General features: G+C 36.7%; 3 protein-coding genes across 3 annotated transcripts; all 3 read right to left on the bottom strand.

Moving 5' to 3' along the window:
- Positions 1 to 204: 204 nt before the first annotated feature.
- Positions 205 to 7,160, bottom strand: XEG113 (xyloglucanase 113). The gene is made up of 13 exons (XM_078324557.1): positions 6,888 to 7,160; positions 6,136 to 6,393; positions 5,430 to 5,635; positions 4,837 to 4,942; positions 4,473 to 4,741; positions 3,815 to 3,950; positions 3,641 to 3,735; positions 3,468 to 3,521; positions 3,266 to 3,379; positions 2,738 to 2,836; positions 1,774 to 1,899; positions 1,266 to 1,352; positions 205 to 897 (listed from the first exon to the last, which is right to left on the bottom strand). The coding sequence occupies exons 1-13, from the start codon at positions 7,081 to 7,083 to the stop codon at positions 727 to 729; spliced, it is 1,917 nt and encodes a 638-aa protein (XP_078180683.1). The 5' UTR covers positions 7,084 to 7,160; the 3' UTR covers positions 205 to 726.
- A 552-nt stretch (positions 7,161 to 7,712) lies between these two features.
- Positions 7,713 to 8,309, bottom strand: LOC144575087 (protein YY1-like). Its single transcript, XM_078325207.1, has 2 exons — positions 7,974 to 8,309; positions 7,713 to 7,742 (listed from the first exon to the last, which is right to left on the bottom strand). The coding sequence occupies exons 1-2, from the start codon at positions 8,248 to 8,250 to the stop codon at positions 7,738 to 7,740; spliced, it is 282 nt and encodes a 93-aa protein (XP_078181333.1). The 5' UTR covers positions 8,251 to 8,309; the 3' UTR covers positions 7,713 to 7,737.
- Positions 8,310 to 8,959: 650 nt separating this feature from the next.
- On the bottom strand, positions 8,960 to 17,578 carry GRL (transcription activator). The gene is made up of 25 exons (XM_078324559.1): positions 17,255 to 17,578; positions 16,575 to 16,988; positions 16,408 to 16,482; positions 16,227 to 16,307; positions 16,065 to 16,145; positions 15,811 to 15,893; positions 15,644 to 15,728; positions 15,419 to 15,544; positions 15,074 to 15,181; positions 14,871 to 14,915; positions 14,648 to 14,790; positions 14,012 to 14,144; positions 13,808 to 13,918; positions 13,634 to 13,712; positions 13,231 to 13,424; positions 12,857 to 13,002; positions 12,686 to 12,767; positions 12,289 to 12,399; positions 12,083 to 12,208; positions 11,888 to 12,003; positions 11,699 to 11,795; positions 11,360 to 11,599; positions 10,449 to 11,203; positions 10,127 to 10,336; positions 8,960 to 9,658 (listed from the first exon to the last, which is right to left on the bottom strand). The coding sequence occupies exons 2-25, from the start codon at positions 16,977 to 16,979 to the stop codon at positions 9,160 to 9,162; spliced, it is 4,131 nt and encodes a 1,376-aa protein (XP_078180685.1). The 5' UTR covers positions 16,980 to 16,988; positions 17,255 to 17,578; the 3' UTR covers positions 8,960 to 9,159.
- Positions 17,579 to 22,374: the final 4,796 nt, after the last annotated feature.

Below are 22,374 nucleotides of genomic sequence, written 5' to 3' on the forward strand. Positions count from 1 at the left end.
TGTTCCTTTCAGCTATCTGAAATACAACAATATATGAAACGTGAACATCCATCAGTCAAATATGTGTTTAGGATTTGACTCAAACAAGAAGAACCATAAGTCAAATGCTTGTAAGTTGCAAAATTTTGTTCCTTCACATATTCCCTCTTGTATTTGACTGAAACCATGGAATCTGCAAAGTACATAGTACATTGATTACACTAATTGGCAACAAAGTTATTTTAATACATCTACTCTATAAATATTTTATTTTTTGCAAATCCATAATTCAAATAATTATAAAACAGAAAAAGAAAAAAGAAAAAATGAATAGATGAATTGACATTCATAAATCTAAAAAACATGATGTACATTATTACATTGTTCTATTATCAATGCATGACGCTAAGCTCTCTAATCACTTGTGACTCACTCAACAATATCAGTTTTTATGGATATCTTAATTCTGACAGCAATAATGAGGGACTCATCTCCATTTGAAACATTGAAACATTGGATTGGCTGGGCTGTCATTATTCACTGATTTCCCTTGTTGAATTCAAAGAGCTCAGGATGAGATAGAGAAGGATTGAAAATCGCAGTATAATCCTAGACCTCGAAGTGTAAAATACCTCAGAAAATGTACACCTTCAGAATAGGTATATATTCAATGGAACGGAGAGGGATTACTTGTAGATATATTGAATCTAAACCCTAAATTAGAAAACCTACACATAATCGTGTTAGTTAACCCCAAGCGGGATGGTCATCTTGCCTCGTGCGTGGTGGTTCAGGTTTCCAACCTGGCTTCTCATCCCAATACATGTCATAGTAAATGTGACCTGGGTCCCGCAACATCACACAACACCATATCCCCACATATCTCTGTACTCTATTCCTAAACTTGGCCTCCATTGCCTGCATTGTGAATCAAAGCTGAGAATTTATTCAAACCATGTAATATTCAAAATAAACTTTGAAAAGGAGGTATTTCAATATAGTAAAGGTATCATTTGTACCCCACAAAATATCAAGTGTCCCAAAGATCTTTGAAAAAAACACAGTATGACATATTAACCCCAGAAAACAACTGAATTAAAAAGTGGCAGCAAGAAATGTGGGGGTAATATTGAGATTTAAACAAAATAGAGACAAATGGGAATTTGAGTTACTTCTCTCACAATGTGTCAGGGAGAATGCAAATTGAGGTACTCTAATTCTGTGAAAGTATTTTGGTACGCTGTAAGGGGCACAAGGAATTGTTCCAAGAAGAATCAGTACCCTACCTTGTCTGAAAAGCCTTGAAATACATCAAGCATCGATGAAAACTGTATGACCTTGAAATCCTTGTACGAAGAGAAAACTCGCACAAGCTACAACATATCAATAACAGTGTCAAAGATCCTTCATTCATTTCAGTTTCTGTTGGAGTTGAACCGAGCCACGTTATTTTTGGTCAAAAATGTTCTTTTGTTGATACAATGCAGACAGGTGTTTTGGTATTTGGTTCACAACCGAACCACATAAGAACCAATGCAAGACATTTGTTAATTATTACCATGTGCTAATATACACGTCAAAATGCTTTACTAAGGTACATATTAATATCTAATTGTTAACTAATTGAATTACCATTCTTTTGCATGTAAGCAACATGTGATTAAAAATTAAACATATTAATAGAAAAAAAAACTCTTATTTAATTCTGTTCAGAGATTTTTTTTGTCGAAATACTTTCTGCTAGTTACCAATTGTATTGCACTAATCAGTATGAAGAGGATTAAAGCTTGGTACCTCATCTTGGGTACTGTTCTGGGGAAGATGAAGAAAACCTTGTTGATCTATTCTAGTAACATTGAACGGATCACAGCTGGATGAATTTCTGTCGCATGTGTCAACCTCTAGTATTGATTCCTTTACCTAGTAAACACAGTGAAAAAAATCACAGAAATGATTTTACACAATCCCCCCTTTCTTTTTTGGTCCCTGAAGATAAAATTGCTGTTTAGATCCCCATATATGTCAATATATATCATTTCGTCCCACCATTAAGTTATTCAAAACAATGGTAACAAAAAAGTCTAGCTGGTATTGGCATTGAAGGAGTCATTTTGGTGGGAGACGCCTGCTAACCATCGACCGGGGCATTTTCACCTCAGGCTGACCCACACATTCCCAGCATGCCACATCACCGATATCTTTGTACATGTTTCACACTTGTCAGAAATTTGCAGGGTCCACACTTAATTTTGCACTTGATAGAACACGCTGGATTGATGGGCAAGTCTGGGAGAAAAATGCCCCAAATGAGAGAAATCATTCCCCTTTTGGTGAAGGATTTTTAGTCAAAAAGATGACTCATGATGTGTCAGTGCTGACCGGGTGTTTCCCTCCATTTCTGACTGAATGGGGAAGATTTGATGTTTAGAAAATAAAAAGGGAACTACAGTTCCATTCAAAAATCCTCATGTTTTGTCCAATGAGTAATTTCTGTGCAAGTGGATTCACTCTTTTCAAAAGACTTCAGCATTTCTGCTGAAGAGAAGAAGTAAAAAAATAAAAGCAGGCAATAATATCTCCTTTCATTGTTATCTCTGAACAAAATAAGAGATCATGCTCTTGATAAAGGTGAGTATGCTTTCCGAAAGAAAATCACAAGGACTTCTCTTGAACCAATTAAATGTACTTTTCAATAATATCAAACTTAAACTGTCCAGTCAATATTGTCATAAATAGAAATCAAACACAGGAAGCTTACATGTCTGGGCAAGGAAGGATTTTGAAGGAAGGAATATTCTCTGAATTCAATCCGTGGACCAAATTCCTTCTCCGGAAGGTCCTTGAGCATCACATTGATCTGTGCATGCATTTCTTTAAGTAAAGCAATTCTAGATTGGATTGCAGTATTATTTTTATTTGAGTGATGGGCATCATTAGTTCCTTGTTAGGTCCATAAAGTGCTAAGATTCCTCTTGAGGTCCCTGAACAATCTAATTTTGTAGCATGTGATCCTATAGTCTTCTTTAGTCAAAAAAAAAAAAAGACCATAGTTCATGTAATCTCTGACATGGTACGAACCATATTATTTTACTAAGAGATATCAATTAAGGATTCATTTCACATTCAGTACTATTATAAGATTGGTCCCTGTTTTGACAAAATAATGTAGAGACCAATATGCTATCAAATGGAAAAAAAAAAAAAAGTTGGTAAACGTTTGGAGGCTGTTTCTGTGCAAAACGCCTGTAAGAACTGAGAGAATGAAGGGAATGGTTAGCAAAATAACCTCAAAAACATGATCCATGGGGCATAGAAAAGGTTGACGGGTCAGGGTGCCTTCCATAATACCCGGATGCCCAAACCACATCCTATCCAATCTACACCATATGGCCGGCATGACCTAATCATGCAGTCCAACAATCTTTAGCAATTTGTGAATTGCAAATCATTAGATAGAAAAATGAAAATGGAATGTTATGCTCACTCACAAGGGTGCGTTTTAACAAAGAAGCAACAGCCAGTGCAGTCCGTATTTGTTTCAACTGCAACATAACCACCAATTCACTAACTATATTAAATCACTGATTTGTGTTTTCAGTTAGCTATTTGCTTCATGGAATACAGCAGGTTTAAGGAAAAATCCTGGGTTGAAAATGATCACCTGGTAATTGATCAAGGCAAAGTGAGAGTCCACAGTATGATTACCGCCTAGCAACAAGCTCTTTGGTATCCTTGGTTTAAATGACATGTAGCCTCCTGTCAATTCAAGCAAGCATTTAAATATCTATATTTTAAGACATAAATGACGATGAGAGAGAGAGAGAGACTGATGGACCTGGAGAATCATAATAGGAAGGGGGGTCAAAAAAATGCATGGCCTCGCGCAACCTATGCCTCTTTCCCTCAGTACCGGCATACTGGAAAGTTGTATGCACAGCATACGGCTCTAACCATAACTGCTTGTACATAGCCTGCACAGTTTCCCTTGTAAGTAAAAAATAAATTGTAGTGAACACTAATCTTTTACTCACCAACAAATGATGAACAATGAAACCTGACAGGTGGAGTACTCAATTTATGAGGTCTGGAATAGATAACTATGGTACTGTTCAGGGCTAAGGGTTGACAACAGGTGGAATCAGGTCTGATTATCATCTAATTATTTGAAAATACATTGGTTCGGACCTGACCCACCATTGGTCAGGAAATACCAACTCAGACATGAACCACCCATCTGGCTAAGAAATGCGGACAATAGCCAAGATCATTACACTAGCTTCATCAAAACAATCAGTTTTGCTAAATTTCATCAATTCTTGATATATTTTGGTTTCTATTTTTTATGTATATTCTTAATTAAAATTAGCTAATTGGTAGTTCGGTCTTTCATATGTTCACAAAAAAATAATAAAAAAGTCGACATTATCAGGTCGTATTAACCAGCTAGGTTAAATTAGCAATTATCAGTCATAGCAAGAGGTATCAAGTACTACCTGGACGAAGTAAGTATGGCCGCTACAAAATATACTAGCAGGTAGAATTCCCAATTTGAGGTTCCCATCATATGCATAGACAAGGGCACCATTAAATGTGGACCCACCTTGCACTGAGGGCCCCAATACCTTATGCACCAGGTCATTAAACCCGTTTTGGTCCCAGATCTTCTCATCCGATAGAAGCAGTTCTTTCCATTCTTTTGCTAGCTGTTTAGCTGCCTCGGTGGGCCTCCAGTAGAAAATGCCAATGTTGTATGCACCAGTTACTGTTGCACAGATCAAACAAAGAGCTTCAAATAAATCTATAACAAATAATCTTTTCAAATTATGTTAATTATCCAATCGTGTACCCACCCGTTACCTTGTTGCCAGACTTCTAAGCTGTCATCGGTGACAGTAGGGATCACTTGGTCACTTGATGTCAGTATATCTGCATCGGGATACCTTGCCATGTATGGTAGCGGATTCTGTTTCAGTTATAAACTTATAATAAATCATGACAAGAGTTGATAACATAAAGTGTCCTATTTATCACCGAATTTCTTGTTTGGGCATGCTAGTTCAGGGGTAGAGGAGGGGTAGGAAGGTTGGGGAGGTGTGACTGGCCTTGCATGAACTCCTTAAATTGCTCCACAATTCAAATGTTGTCTTCAAGGGTAGAGGAAGAAGGGTGTTTTGCAAAAGGTTCGAGTGACACTGACGAGTATACAATGAACCGAAACAAGAACTGCATAGTGCCTCAGCGGTACTTTTGTGATCAACTTTGGTAACAGCTGATGCCTTATTTAATATTAAAGAGAGAGCAGAGAGGTTCAACAACCAAGTATCAATAAGAAAAATGTATGAAATAGTGCAAAGAAATTAAGAAAGAACCAAATAAAAATTAAGATAGAAATGTTTTATTTATTTTTAATAAAAAAGAAGGAAGAAGAAAGAGAAATGTGGGATGTGCACCTTCAACCAGACCATATCAGTATCACACATAAGCAACTCAACACCAAAAGGTAGCATGGCATTAATTAGAAAGACCTTCTCTCTACCCATTTTGTGAAATGTGGGAGAGCCCCACCCTGCATCTTCAGTGATCATGTTGCTTCCCATATCAAATACCGGCACGCCTTTCCAGTACAATGCCTCTAGCAGTTTCCTGTCCATTGCACCTGTTCATTCACCATTTTAAGCTGCGCTATTTATGCTAGCAATGAGAAGTAAGTTTGCAGGTTATACCTAGCATTTAACCTTATTTGCAAATAACACCTGCCGCTATATTTTTTCAATTATGCACAATAAATGGATCATGCATTTTTCATAATTAACTCACCAAAACCTTTATATAACTATGGGTAGAATTGCCATTTTATAACAGAATACGCCTCTCTGATCTATCTAGTCTATGATCTGGCTTATTTGTAAGGTGGTAGTTTAAATAGAGATATATCCGGTCTCATTTGCAAATGCTTATCAGATGTTGGTTTTCCCACCAATGGTAGCTGTTACCAGCAGTAAAAAGGTACTGGCCTAATAGACTGTGTTGAAGTGGTACTGGCCTGGCACCAGTGTAACCAACAAATAAGGGAATCCTCTATCTCAATACAACTATATAACTGTGGAAAAAGAAAAAAAAAATCGCAGAGCAAATTAAGAAAGGTAAAATGATTACCAACTAGTAGGTTAAAGACATGAAGATCAGTCAAATGTTTCACCCAATTCAAAATGAAGTCCATAAATGCGTAATTCCCAAAGGTAACAATGATAACATTATTTTTTGCACGGCTTTTGACCATATCCTCTGTGAGTTTGAACGCCTCCAGCTTAGGAAATTTACTGCCGGTCGGTGTCTTCCATATCGGTATTGTCATTCCATATTCTGACATGGTAAGAGTGTCTTTACTTGTGGTGCCATTTTCTTGGTATCTCCCTTCATTTGAGATAGTATCAGTCAATGTTATATCCTTGTTGAAAACGACACCAAACATTCATTTTTCTTGCAATTAACAACCCAATGTTATTGCTGTAATTTGCTAACAACAACAATGGTCACAACTCAAATGAATCTACAGTAACTAGTTCAGAGAAACTTGGAAGTTGGAATACAAACTTTTAAACTGCTTGGCTACTTTGATTAAGTTTAGGCAACAAATTTGAAATAATAAAACAAAAATAAATTTCCAAATTATTAACATAAGGGTTAATTGTTTTTAGGGAAGAAATATGAAAGGTTTCTTGCAAATATGAAAAAAATCGTGGGAGAATACTGAATTGAACTGAATTTTAGTTTGAACAATTCAATTATTTTAATTCCAGTTGGAGACCAATTTAATTCCAAATGCAGACGAGACGAGAGTAAAATAGGGAGGCCCACTAAAAAAAAAAATACATATCAGAAGAAAAAGAAAAAATCTCTATTTTTACCTGAAGAGGAAGAGGAAGAGGAAGAGGAAGAGGAAGAAGAAGAAGAAGGTGAGCTGAAAGGGAAGAATGGGGTGTAGCCCGAGGAATAGAGACTGGTGGCGATGAAGAATATGGAGAGGATGATTCCAGTTGCTAGGATCGAGTAGATCCCCACAAATATCGGTTTCGCCTCATTGCACCGACTAAAAATCCCCATTCCCAGCCTCCACAAGCAACCATGAGCGAGACCAGACTACTGTTGCATATGGATTATGGAGCACGAGAGAGGGAGAGAGGGAGAGAGCGAGAGAGGGAGAGAGGATCCGTCAGAGAATTAAGACGAGGACCTGAGAGAGATTGAAATCAAGAGATTTGATTGGCTGATTCACATAAAACAAAACAAACTTCATTGATAAAAAGGTTTTTATAGAGTAAGATTAAATTCTAAGTTTGTTTTTTCTGAGATTAACCCTGTATTATTCAATATTTGAAAAGTGGCAACTGGCAAGGTTTATAAAATTCTCACCTGTTTAGTCGAAATCAAACAAAACAGGCACTGCCGAATGCCGAATGCCGATCAACGATCAAACGGTTAATATTTTTTCCAAACTAAATAATACCTTACCCATGGGCCATGAGCCCATGACCCATGACTAGTTCAAAATAAGACCAAAAGACAGCAACACAAAGAACATGGCAACAAAGTACCTAGCAATTTTTTATTAATTTGATTCAATTGAGTTTAAACAACATCAATTTTTCTCAACTCCATCTATATTTCCTCAATTTAAACACAACTCAACAAAGAAAACACATCAGTCCTTAAATTTATTGCTCAACTCCATCCATTGCTCCCGGATTCTGCTCTTAATTAAGCTGTTCAAAATATGAAAAGAAAGAAATTAGTAAATACATCAGAAAAATAAAAAAAACAGTAATCAATAATAAATTAATTATGTGCCAAGTCACCATTTTTTGACAGCCTAAATAGCCTATTAATCAATAGTAAATTCATGACGGGGATATATATCATGGTAAAACCTGATATATATTCTTGTTTTTAATTAAAAAGGAAAGAAATTAGTGAAAACAGTAACAAGAGCTTACAGCTGCACTTGACGGCGCTTTGGCCGCACTTGGTTGGGAGGCTGTTGATGATCTTGAGAGTGTTGCATGCACATTCAGAGCTGACGCTCTGCAGAGCACTGCAGCATTGCTTGGTTGGTGCGCCCACAGAAGATCCTGGCACGACAGATGCGGCACAGGCAACCAAGCTAGCAAGCTGGGTCGAGCAGGTGTCAGCAGCTGAGGTGGCCTGGTATTGGCCTGAGATGCAAAGGAAAAGGACGACCAAGGCGAGAGCACCGAGCTTGGTGGCGGCCATTTTAAAATGTTAGTGAATAGTAATTGTTTTTAATTAATGAAACAAGTTTTGTTGTGAGATAGCTTGGTAAGATGGAGAATTTATAGGTCTAGTTTGAGGAGAAGTGATCACAATTGCATGACTTACCTAATTCTGGTTTTCTTGGAGTGTGACTCACCAATTGCTGGGTTAGGTTATCAATGCATGCAGGAGAGCATGAGCATTCAAACTAAATTGCCTTCAATCAATTGGGGATGTCTTTACGATCTTAATTCACAAATAAAAACAATTAAAATGGACATATTGATGTTTAGCATTCAATGATTTTAGTTTGGCTTACAAACGTTTTTTTAATCTGGTGATTTGCATGATAAAACACGTAATTCACCAATTCAACTCGAATAAGCACAGGTTATAGACTTATGGATAAATATCTATTCAATTTACTTGCACAAGTCTTTAGAGTCAAGCATGTCATTTTCATGCTTCCACAAAAAAGTATGATTCAAAACTTATTTTTTCGAATAGCATCCTTCTTTGTAGCCTAGTTTCAAACCGAAAAGGTATGCAGCAAGTTGATTTTGCTTCTATTAAACTTAAAAGAGTTCATTTTATGTTAACAACTGCACTCTTAAACTAAAAAAAATTATACTAAGTATCATAAGCACTAATTACAATAAGTAAAAGTATAAATAATTAGTCAATCAAGAGCACTCCTTGTACAACAACATAAAGCATAAAGCAGCAGTACGACTTCATAAACAGAAACTACAGTCTGGGATAAAATAATCACAAATACAAAAAAAATATATAAAACCATTTTCTCAGAAATACACCAAGAAAAACTACACATGGATAAGCTCACAATTTCAATAACAACATTTACATTAAAGTATCAATAATTAGATGATAAACTAACAGCGCTACTTGTTACTTGTACAACAACGGGCCGGATCTCGAAACAGCAAACCGTTGCATTGGGCTGGAACCCGATATAGCACTAGAACTTGAACCCTCAGCAAATTTAACCTTGCGACTTGTATTATAATCCAATGGCCCAGATCGCCTCATGCTACGCAGAAACTTGTCTCCTCCCTTGGCCTTGCCACCCGCATCCATCTCATAATTCTCTTCATGTGAAGTAGAAACATATTGACCGGGTTCATGCATGGTATTGGATCTAGGTACAGCATCAACCCAGCCTGATCTGACAGTTGGCGAGGCATGAGAGAGCGAGATGAGAGGTGATTGCTTGGGAGATGGGCCAGTTAGGGTTAAGTCGGGGCCCGTAAAAGAGCCGCTATAGCATTGATGGTAAATGGATCTAATGATAGTATACGGTATGTGTGACTCTAAAGTGCTTCGAGGGAGATATGGTGACAGCTCAGATAGCTGATCAAGAAATATCATCTTGGGGAAGATAAAAGACCTATATTTGATGAAACCAAACAACAGAGAGAGAAGTAAAAGGAAAATAAGATAAGGCAAAAGCATAATTTTGGATTTTTCGTATTTGAATTTGTCATGAAAGCTGAAGATTAAAACAAAAATAAATTATCAGTCCAGATAATGTCACTGGCCAATTCTTGCAGTTGTTAAGCCCTGGAGACTTCAATTATTGAACCAAACCTCTTTAAGATTATATTTCAGATTCCAAACATAACAAGATTATTATTTTATCTGTAGTAGATTCTTTTATTTTTTTTTCAGAAATTAGTACTTGGCAATTCCAAGCTAACAAGAAAATGACTATTCCAGCAGTCATCTTGTCAATGGGCATCTATTAGATTAATTGGAATTTTTGTAACACAGAAAATTAATTATTTGTAAACATCTTATGCATGATGAAGGCGTAAACCTAACACACAATACCAGCAAAGTAATTGGGGTAAAATACCTGCTATTCTCAGTCCATGAGTCAAGAACAATAAGCGAAGCACACTTGACAAAAAGCTGCATGGCTGATTTTATACTGGCCTCTATCGAGGCACGGTTAATAGGCTCTGATTGTTGCATCTCCCCAAGATGGCCATTGGACATAGACTGTCTTTTCATTTCTCTCTCCATCCTAACATACTCACTGCCTCCAATCACTGCATTTATGCACCTGTAAAGACCAAAAAAAAAATCCCAACTTCATCATACAAAATTAGCTTTCATACAATACAAATGAGGTTAGTTTGGGTATTCAGAAACCCAAAGTTTTATCATCTCCGTACCTTGCAAGGCAATGCAAGTTATTATTAAACCCACCAGCCTTCACATCATAAACAACTGAGTTCCATGTCCCTGACATCATAAACCCAGCGCAAAGATAAGGCAGCAAAACCCTTGAATTGTCATTTATACCCCCAGCCTCTGACAGAATTGAGTGCACCCACTCAATGTCATGCTCTTTCCCCAAATTGACCCCACTTGCTACCCTCCTCAATCTCACAACCTCATCTCTGTCAGGAATCTCACTAGGGAGATGTTTCATAACCCCATCTAACAAAGAATGAAAGAGTGGCGCTTTTTCCTCAAGAACTGTACCGGCCGCCTCAGCCAGAAGCTTCCGAAAAGTGATAGCCTGACCTGCCTGGATGCAAAACCCTACCAATGGCTCTATGTCCAAAATTTGTCTCAGGTTTGCCTCTCTCTCAATCCGGTCACCTGAGCTGACACTGACAGCAACTGCCTCAAGAGATTCGCGGTTGGAGCGAAGGGCTGTGTCGATGCAGTTGAGAAGAGCAGCAGTGAGTTCTCTCAGCATGCGATCAAACTTGTCGAACCCATACCCACCAAATAGGCGGATCAGAGATTTGAGCTCGGTTGGGTTTGTGAAGGACTCAGTGGGGTAGAGCCCACCAATAGGCTGGGAGCTCTTGAAACAATTTAAGGTTGAGTCAAAAATGATGCCGACACCAGTTACATCCTTCACAATGTGATCAATGTACCAGTTGCTGATGACTTCAATTGCTGAACCCGGTTGCACCTGTGAGAATCAAGTAATTAAAGGAGAAAGAAAACAAAGAGGCAATAATACAACTAAAAATCCTAACAAGTCAACAGAAACTAAAACATGACAGGTGCATGGTTACATGAACCTAGTATCTTGCACTGAAAACCTTTTAAGAGAATGTCAGACTACCTCGACAGGCTTGTCAAAAAAGTGGAGATTGGAAATGGGACCCGTAAAGCTCTCAGCTAGTAGAACTTCTCTGATTCCTTCAGTTAGATCCATGCTTATGTGCTGTTCTGCTAAATGTACAATGCTTAAGTGTCTCCTCAGGAGCATTTCCATGACGGATGGTTGCTGAAGACAAGTATCAGCCCTCAGCACAGCGTGTAATCTTCTCTTGAAATTTCCTATGATACAATCTCTCATGTACTGTAGGAGAAAAAAGGAAAAGAAGGGACAATTGGTCTACTGGTCGGCCATTTTCTTAAAACTTAAGGAGTAAAAAAACTGAATTATAAAGAAGCTTACCTCCCGTAAAACAAAGACATGATTAAGAACACATATAGGTTCCATGTCATTTAGCACTGAACAAAGACTTGTTAATCTCTGAATGGCCGCCTCCAACCTGTTTTTTGACAGAATTTTTTCAAAACAATCCATGTTATAAACCTCATAAGATTGCAAACAAATGATGATGCCAATGATACAGCAACTTACATTTTAATAGAGTTACTGTTTTCTGGATAGCTTTCATGGCCTGGCATTAACAAACCTGAAGAGGCCTTCATCTTCATGTTATTATTCAAACGGCTAGCTGCTTGTTCTGGCAGAAGCTGAAAATAAAATATAAGAATTCATTACTATGAAAAGAATTTCACGTTAAAACCAAAAAAATTAATGTAATAATGTTACCTGCATCTCTAACGAGCCAATTCCTCCTTCAGAGTCGAGGATGTTAATCAAACCTTCCAGTCCACCCATGATGGATTCAATCAAGGACTCAACATACATTATGGCATCACGGCCTATTTTAGTAATCTATACATGCATTCAAAAGACGGTTTGTTAGCTAAAACTTGGAACTATTATAACTTCATTAATTTTACACACTATAGTACCTCTTCCGGGACGATGGCAGATGCACATTCTGGGAAACTACTTGCAACTCCAAGCCATGCACAACAATGCTGTGGCCTACCTTCTGGACCAAACATTGTGTTTCGAAACACCTATCAAATAAATTCAGGATGCATAAACTAAGTAATACCTTTTGGTAATACAGAAAATTAATATACACAATAGAAAAACCTAATACCGGTGTTCATTTCCTTAATCCAGTGCCATGTTCGTCCATACACCCCTTTGATTCTAAATTCCAAGATGCTCATGTATTTGGTGTGGATGTGGCTTTTGGGTTGTCAAAGATATATGGTTGTACATGCATATTCTACTTCTTTGTTATCTTTTATGTTTTTTTACCAGATTGTCAGCCATGAACATAAAACTAATACATACAGCTGTAAGATGCTGGTGGTAGAAGTAGAGCTTTTTTAGGCTTCCATGCTTTGACAGTTGGAGCTCAAGTTCATCCACACATCTGTTAAATTGAGTGAATTTAGATAACATGTGGTGTAATTACATTTGTAAATAAGAAAAAATCATAGAGCAATGCTCATGATGGATTACCTTGACCAATTATATGCAGCATTTCCCTCTGAGACCAGGCCTTCCTTCCCGGTAGAAACAGTCGCTTTCTCAAGATGTCTAATATTTATAGAAGATCGTGATGATGTCACAATCATCAAAGTTGACAACCAATGCTTACGCAAATCCTGTTGAAGAAGGCAAAACCAAAAATTAAGTGCGGACTCAAGTTGCATTAAAAATTAGCATTTTCATTTGATCATTTTTTTTTTTTTTACAAATGGCTTTTTTTCAGGATTTCATGATTCAATAAGTGTTTGAATGTGCTTAATTCCTTTTTTTCCCTTAGCATGTGCATCAACCTTATGAGACAAGTAAAAATGACAAATAATAATAAAACAAACAAAATTTATTACGGATAAGTGGCAAGTGGCAGCAGGAATGTTCTCTCCATGAAGCTTTGGCACATTCTCAAGGCAATGAAGAAGTTGCTGAAATAAACCTTTTAATGTAGCATCGAGATCCAGAGCCACCATACCTGGTGTGCCCAATAAGAATCGGATCCGACCCGCAGAAGCCAAAAGGTAGGAAATTGCGTAGCCTTTTATAGCTGCATTATGCAAAGAACAGTTATCAACAGTATGGTAACATATGTGTAGAACACAAGAAAAAGTAATATCAGGTCCTTATTGGTACATTGGATATGGTCAAATATGTGTAATTGGTATCAAATAGAAGGAAAAATAATTTCAGGCGTGTGCAGGTAAAGTAAACTGCATACCCATATAATTTGTGAATTATAAGAAGCAAGTAACTAACCTGCCACATACTTCCTAACAAGGCAAGATAGTTTGTCCATCCCATCTAAAAGAAAACCTATTGTCGGATCTGCTGCATCCTAGAATAAATTGACAAAAACTCGAATTAGAAAGAAAAAAAAAATGTAGGAAAAGTTGTCTAATAAAAAATTGTTGTATGCTAGATTACACTTACAATGTCCGTAGATTTTACCCTAGAAGGTTTTGAGTTTGATGAAGCAACTCCTATGTGTTGAAAGTACCAAACTACCTCACTCTGAGCAAGAGCTAGTGCAGAAAATACCATCTTCACACATATTCATAAAAAAAAAAAAAATCATGTCATGCACAGCACATTTGATATAAGAAGAATGTGCTGAAATCTAAAATTGTACTATACCTGGATATTCGGTGCCAGTAAACTAGGTTGGTCGGTGAAAAACAAAACCATTCGTCCAATCTCTTGCTTTAAAAGAATTCTCCTTTCATGATGAATGGCATCACTAGATAACAAAGCATGCTCATGTACCTCGCTAACATACATAATTGTCGTCAGAACTCATCAGTCATAGAATGTTTATAACTGATATAGCATTCAAATTGGAAATTCATATGATATACTAAGTAAAATGTGATCCTTACAGAGCTCCAGAGGTCTACCAGTTGCTCTAATGTGAGTTAGCTTAGAATATTTTGGCTCATTTAAGCCTAGAATTAGACAAACAGGAAACTACTGTAATGGAGGCAGCCAAGACTGGCCTTGCACCTACACACAAGTTCTTATTTCAATTGTTTTGCACATTCCAAAGATCTTTCTCCCTTTTGTTTTGACAACTAGTTTGTCTTTTCTGATTTTCATCATCCATGCAGGCCATTATAGAACTTCTATACAAGTAAAATGCACTGACTTGATAGTTAAAGGTTTGGAAAGAAGTAGCATGAAAAAAATTATAAAATGTGGCAATGTTGTGGAATAATGTGAAAACTATAACACCGAAGGAATTCTAGAAGACGTGAAGTTTTATGTAAGGTCTACCTTAACATTTTCTCGACCTGTTTAGCCACGTTGTACTCAAGATCTGCCTCTTTTTGCTTGGCACGTCCAGATTTTGCCATTTTCTTCGATTCTATTATTTTTGGTAGAACGTAGTACTGGTAATTCTCATGAAGAAGTAAATACTACATTTAAAACAATGAAATGCATCAGTTAGTCAAAGCACTCAAGAGCCCATAAGACAGCACATAATAAATTAATATACCTCATCTCTGAACAGTGGAAGAATTAAGTGTTCCTTTAACACAACCTGAAAAAGAAAATAAGGAAACTACTTGTGAAATGAATGTCAATAAAAAATGTATTGGATAAGATAAAATACAAATGCAATTCGTAAGGCAATACACAACTATATATAAATAAATCCTGATTACACAAATCCAGCTATAGAAAGATAACATAATGTACCATAGCAATATCGATACTGGTAACCCGAAGTAGTTCATCAGGGCAAACAAGGTAGCCAAGGAGGACCCACTCTCGGTAGGATGTAACATTTGCCAGGTCTTGAGCTCTCTGAACATTAAAAACAATATTGTTAACTGAAAAGAAATGATTTTCACATGACAGCATGTAACTATGCCAAACAGAAATAATTATAGTTGTTCTAGATGAATTACCATCTAATTATCTGAAATGTATCCTTCTATGGTATCGAGTGGGTAAGGTATATGCTACCAATAATAAGCAACCAAAATTTTCCCAGTCAATTGAAATTGAAACCATTGCCCCTGATGTAATCAGTCAACATACCATGGGATGTGCAGAGTTGGTGAGTATATCAGGATAACGCGGGTGGAATGGACTGAGAAAACCCTCATTTCTTAATTTTCTGGTATCTGTCGAAAGAAAGATAATGGGCCCCACAGCCTCCAACACCTGAAAAGAAAATTAACACAGAAGCACAAGATTAGTGTACAAATGAGGAGATCTTAATTCTGAACTTGCAAGCAGATGAAATCAAGATCTTAACAAAACCTCTCCAATACGTGGGCTGACAAAATTGAGGTCCTCTTGCAACCCTTGTACTGGCGGGTCATACGAGTCTACAAACTGCACCAGCCTGCATTTTAAAGTGAACAAAAAAATAAAAATAGGAAGGAAAAAGCGACTTCATAGCTGTAAGACAACTATTGCAAACATACCGATGATAAAAGTCACAGTCACGTCCACCTTTAAGCATGTTGTGCAAGATATTATAAACTTGGAGCATCATCTTTCTCGGTATCTGAAATGAAAAAAATATATACAGTACAAAAATATTAAAGATGAGCAGTCAATCTGACAAGTACAGGTCAAGTGCTAAGACAATTGGAGGACCCGCACTATTCTCGTACCTATCTACGCTACACTTATCACTTCCAAATCGTGAATTTAAGAGGACTTGAAAGGAATTTACCTTTTCAGAAAAAAGATACACACGGACAAAGTTACAAAAGAGATCCATAAAGGCATGAAGGATCAAAGAATTTTGATGCGGCTGAAAACAAGCAAATAAAATCACATTATCGCGGGAAAGTTATCGGTTTCATAGTACAGTAGTAAATTTAAAGTTCCTCACCAGCAATGTGATAACAGTACTGCTCAGATCCAAAATGAGACGAAGGGCTTGTTCACGAAAAGCCATCAAATCAAGCAGCAACTAAAAAAGGGGAAAAACTACATATCATCAGTTGCATGTACTATAAAAAAATCTCTAGACCACTAAATTACAAATACTTGGAGTAAGGTGCTGTACATACCATGACCCAAGGCTCTAAATTCTGGAAATAGCCTTCGGCATTCTCGTGCAATGCATCAATACCAATCTTATCAACCTACGATTCAATATATTTTTTTAATTTTAAGTCAATCTCATATCATAGAGCTCTTGAGACATAATGACACTCAAGCCCAGATGCAACCTTACTTTCTCAAGTTGAAGTTTGCTTGGATGCTCAGGAAACTTCTTTGAAACAAGCACACATATTTTCGGAATATTGGGGATGATCCCGGCTTTCCAGAAATTCTCTGAAAAGGTGTGGGAACTCAAATCCGGGAAATCAAGTATGCTGAACAACCTGTACATCTGGGTCAATAGGCCTTCAGCTACTTTAGACAGCTGAATAACTGACTCCAGCTGGAGGGTCCTATGGCCCCCGCCCGCCCCGGCATCCGAGCCAGAATTGTTTTTCCAGGAATTGGAAGTTGAGGGGGAAGTGAGCTCCTCAGTATTTAAGTATTCCGACCAGCGGGACATGCTTTCTGATTCTCTGCACTTGATGGATTTAGGAGGTGAACCTTGATCGGAGTATAACTGTCTAGGTCTTGACATTGCGTTACCCTAAAAAATCAGAGTGATTGCTTTCTATTTCAGCAAGGAAAATTCACTAATTTTGCCATTTTCTTGTTAAATTAGTCGCTTGGAAATGACTGTGACGGAAAAAAAAAAAAAGGCAATGATGAAATTGAGTAACTATATTGTACATGACTTGTAATCTGAGTATGTACCTGGAATAGTAAATTGAAATGCCAGAGAAAGATAGTTTTATGGATATGAAAAATGGTAGGGGAAAAAGGAAAGAAAAGGACATAAATTACAAATTTCACCTGGATTAGATCGGAGTTGTAGGGTTCAAGGCTCAATTCTCGATCTGGATCACATACATTATAAACAACTTACCACAGGCATGGCATAGTTCGTGGGATGTCAACAGACCAGAAAGAGAAAAAGAAAAAGAAAAAAATTATAGAATGGTTTAGTAGAGAAGGAGATGAGATGGGGAAGAGCTGAGCTGTGGCACAATCTCCAGTTGGAGAACAGGAACAGGAACTGGGATGTCAACTTGGGATTTACACTAGTTTACACTTTACAGCGATAGAATAGAATTGATAGTTGTGGGCCTTATTGCTTTGTCTTAAATCCCAAGTTAAAGTTAAAGTTATGATACGGAATTTTGTTTTACTTTTGTAAAACCGAAATATCATTACATATATCAATGTCTGGCTGGCCGCTGGCCGCTGGCGCAAAAAAATGAAGCAGATAATATCATATCACTATATATCTGTTTCTTTTAAGAAGGAGAATTGGTAACTAAATATCCATTAGAAATTTTTAATTAATTTTGTAAATTGAAAATTTCCCAACTTTATTTGGATTTTTACTCGTCAAATTCAAATATTCAATCATATGCTTTCTACCCATAATACTTTGATTGGTCATTGGAAGTCTGATATTCAATACTTTGATTTTTTATTTTTAATGTTATGGCTTCTAATTCTAACTATCAATTATAATTTATTTTAAAAAGTTATCATAATTATAACTGTAATTTTAACACTAATTACAAATCAAAATTTCAAAAAAAGAGTAAATAAAATGTAAGAGGGACGGAGGACAAAGTTAGTCTGAACCTACAAGCTTCCCTCAAAACCTTCCCGAGTGCGTATAGGCTATAGCGCAAGGGGGCAATATTAATTTGAGCTTTGAGATTCGTACTTGAGATTTGCTAAAACGTCACGCAAAATATGAGATATCTCAGCGGATACGAAATCCCCCCTGCCCTAATTGGTCCACCCTTGATTGGAAGTTGAACTTTCATTTTGAATGGACTGTTCAGACTTTGAAAATAAATAAATAAAATGTGAAACATATTGGAGCGCAAAATCATGATACATTAATTTGAACTCTCATCTTAAAAGTATGACTTTCTACATAGAATACAATTGCCTTAAATCATTAGAAAAAGCACAGATTTTTCGAAGGTTATTCTTTTATATACTGATATGTAGGGGTGTACAAAAATATTGTCAACCCACCCGATCCATCTGACCCGTCCGACCCGACCCGTATTTTACCGGGTTGAGATGTTATTGGGTCGGGTACGGGTTTGATTTTGACAAACCCGTTACTCTGAGTCGGGTCATGAATTTGCTCTTAATAACCCGTTTATATCCGGACCCGGCCTCAAATCTATTTACTCCTCCCCTCAACTGAAGGATTCCAGTAGATACTGGTAAAGCGGAAGAGGCTGTCAGAGAAGTAGAAATGGTTTTTTCGCAGTTGAGTCCCTAATTGATTTGGCTAGTTTGGCAAATATGAAAGGGGCGGCACTCCGAAGCATTAATTAGGAACTTTAAATGAAGGGACGGGAACCACTGATCTTCCCGTTTTTTACTTCTTAGTTAATTTACTTTATATTTCTAGTTTGTCTTTTCTTTATGCACTTTAATTTCTATGAAGTAGGAAATGTAATCTTAGGAACAATTATTTTTCAATCAAAAGTACATATGGTTTTTTCTCAAAAAAAAAAGTTACCTAGTTTTAATAAAAAATAGTAAAAAGATGTATAATAGATTTTCGATTAAAATTATAACCCGTTTAACCCGTATAACCCGTAATAACCCGTATATAAAAAAATAGATGGGTTGGATTTGGTTATGGGTGGGTCAAGTAAAGAATTTTTTTAACCCGGTGTAATCGGGTTGGATTCAAATTTTAATAAAATATTATCAACCCGCCCGTTGTACACCCCTACTGATATGTGCAGCGGACTTACGTGGTCTAGTGTGTTATTCGGAAAATACAACGAGTGCTTCATTTTGATGTATATTTTGTTTTTGTATGAAAATTATTTTTTTATTAAAGGTTTTGATACATTTTAATCCTGATAATAATCCCCGCAGTTTCAACCCTGCAAAAAACTCCGCACAAACTATCAAAAAAGTCATGGGAGGGACCGCTCAATCATTAATACTCCGCAGAAACTGTTAGTATTTAACTTGAAGCATCAAAGTATTTATCTTGAATTTGTCTTATGCAATGATCTCTATTTATGACTGAATAAATCAATCCATCAATTGTCTCCGCACAACTGAGGACCATTAAATAAACAATCCCCTCACCCAATGATAAATGATTCTCAGACATAATGATAAATACTTTATGCTACATGGATAAATATTTTATGTTACATGGATAAATACTTCACAGACATAGCTGTAACTTTTTAAATGATGGGTTGGGGTCCAAGCCACCAAACACACTTTCAAACTCCTATGTATATTATAGAAGATTTTTTCACTTGTGGGTTTCAAACCCATGACCTCACACATGAGAGTCATGTGTCTTTGCCACTAGACCAAATGTAAGTTCTTTAGAAACAAATTATTGCGCTAAACTTACGTTTTCGTTTTCGTATGATATACATTTTTAGAAACAAATCTTAAATAATTCATTTTTCTTTCAAAATTAAATTTTCTAGAAATTTAATGGAAGAGAAGATGATGCCAAATGATATTTTAGTCCAAACATTTTTTTTAATGAAAATTTAATTTTGAATTATTTAAGATTAAAATATATAATGGGTAGAAAGCAGATAATTTGAATAATTTGATATGCAGTCCTGACTCCTGACATTCTATTTGATTGAAGTCAGAACATGGATTGGGAAGTGGAAGTGAAAGTTATAATCATACAGTTACAATGGCTAGCAAATAAAATGGGTTGGGAAGTGAAAGTTATAATCATACAGTTACAATGGCTACATATTTGCTGCAAAAAGTTGATGACAGCAAATGTGATATTATTGGTATTAATAACGCATTTAGAATCAATTAAACAATTTACATCCAGGGACGTACCTATATAGGTTCAGGGGTAGATGCCTCCTGATCGGCGTAAAGCGCAACACAAGTTTCGGTACGCTTGGGAGCGTACCTTTTAAACCTCGGTTACACCTTCCGATTAGGGTTGCAAGTGCACAACCCCATCGAGGAGTATAATCGGGTATCGATCCACAGGGACGGTTTCTTTATCTAGAATTTTACTTAGCTTAGCTAAAGACTAGAAGTGAGAAAAAGGGGTTTTGGTGTTTAATTTTCCTAAGGAATCAACTCAAGCAATCACACAATGATATAGAATAGTAAATGTGCAAGAAAATGTATAAACTGTGTTTTGATTTGGGATAAAAGGTGTTTCAAGGGTTTCAGACTTCATCTCTGATTTGCCTCTAGTGGTACAGCCCTTACCAAGTTGGTACGGCCAGGCCGCACCAACCTGGTATGACCAAGCCGTATGGGGCTTGGTACGGGTAGGCCGCACCACTCTTGTAAGGGCCGTACTGGTTTACCAGAACAGAGCTTACAAGTTCGAGTTGATGCATTTTTTGCTGGTACCTCGTATTAAACTCTTGATAAAGGTTCAATTGACCATACCTAAGGTTCCTAAACCTCAACTCTCGTTTGTTGGTTCAAGATCTAAGTTTTGGATTCAATTCTTCACCTTCTAGGGTTTCTAAACCTCAACTCTCGTGTTTTGGTCCAGATCCTCTAGTTGATTGATTGGAGATCTAAGGTAACCTCTAATCTGTCGATTATAGGAGAATTCAACCTTTCGGCTTCAATTCGATCAAGTCTACCTAAAGGGATTGGTTTGGTTGAGAGAAGGCAATGGTCACATGACCTTGTTAGGGTTGATCTACCACTATAGGCACACCACATGCAATCACAGCAACACAAAGCAATCAAGACAAGCAAATTCACAATCAAATCAATCACAAGAGTTCATACAAGATCCAAATCAAGAAAAGCAACACAAATCAAGAAAATCTATCTACAAACCCTAGAAACGAAAGTCTACTACTCACAAGTCATGGATCTGTCCAGATATACAAGAAAAGAGATAGAGAAAGTCATGAAAGAACTAGATTGAAGATCGGGAATGGAGAAGGTGTAGATCCGTCGATTCTCGCCTCTTCCTCTTCCTTGATCTTCTCTTCTTGCTCCTTTGCTCTCTTTCTCTCTTTCACTGAGCTCTCAATCTGGAATGAAGTGGAATCCTCCAAAATGGAGAGATCTCCCGCTATATATAGGCTCTGCCAAGATTTGAATTCTGTCAGGCGGCCCGTACCAATGTGGTACGGCCAGGCCGTACAAGGTGGGAAGAAGGCTGAAACGGCTAAGTTTGGTACAGGCCGTACCAAGTTTGGTAAGGGCCGTACCAAGGTGTCCAAAAACGCCGTTTCTTCGTGTATTTTGCTCCAATCCTGCAGAAAACAAACAAACTCTCAGCAGTACCAAATTCTAAGAATATATCAATGAAATGCACATGGTTTTGACAATTTGGAACATGAATTTGGTACGAAATCAAGTCAAATATAGGCTAAATATGCGAGGTATCACCTCCCTTAAAAATTTTGAAATTTTATAGAAATTTATAAATTCGGACCAAATTTGTCTCTTCCTTGATTTTCTTTTTGTCGTCTTCTAAAATTCTGATTTGTAATTTGAATTACAAGGATTAAAATTAGAATAAATTCTTTGAATTATAATTGATAATTATAATTAGACATTGAAAATTATAAGTTGGAGCATTGAAAATTAAGTTAGAGCATTTATTTTATTTAATATCTGATTAACTAATGAATTTGAACTCGATTAGTTATTTAAATCCAATTTGCTATTTTTTTTGCCCCCAACGAAAATCTACCATGTTTACATTAGATATTAAATCTCCTAACTAATCAAGATGTATTAGGAATTAGAAACATTTAATTTTGATTGGATAGCTTGTATAATAGGAGTCTTTAATCAATTATTGTACTAATACGAAAATAAAAATCATAACATGCAGTTTGCATATATCATATGTGCTTGAAATGCAATTAGTTAAATGCATGAATGGCTTTAAATCAAGCTAATTCATTAAGTTTGGATAAATCATAATGCAC

This window comes from Carex rostrata, chromosome 23, assembly GCF_964058835.1.
Source record: "Carex rostrata chromosome 23, lpCarRost1.2, whole genome shotgun sequence".
NCBI classification, from domain to species: Eukaryota; Viridiplantae; Streptophyta; class Magnoliopsida; order Poales; family Cyperaceae; genus Carex; species Carex rostrata.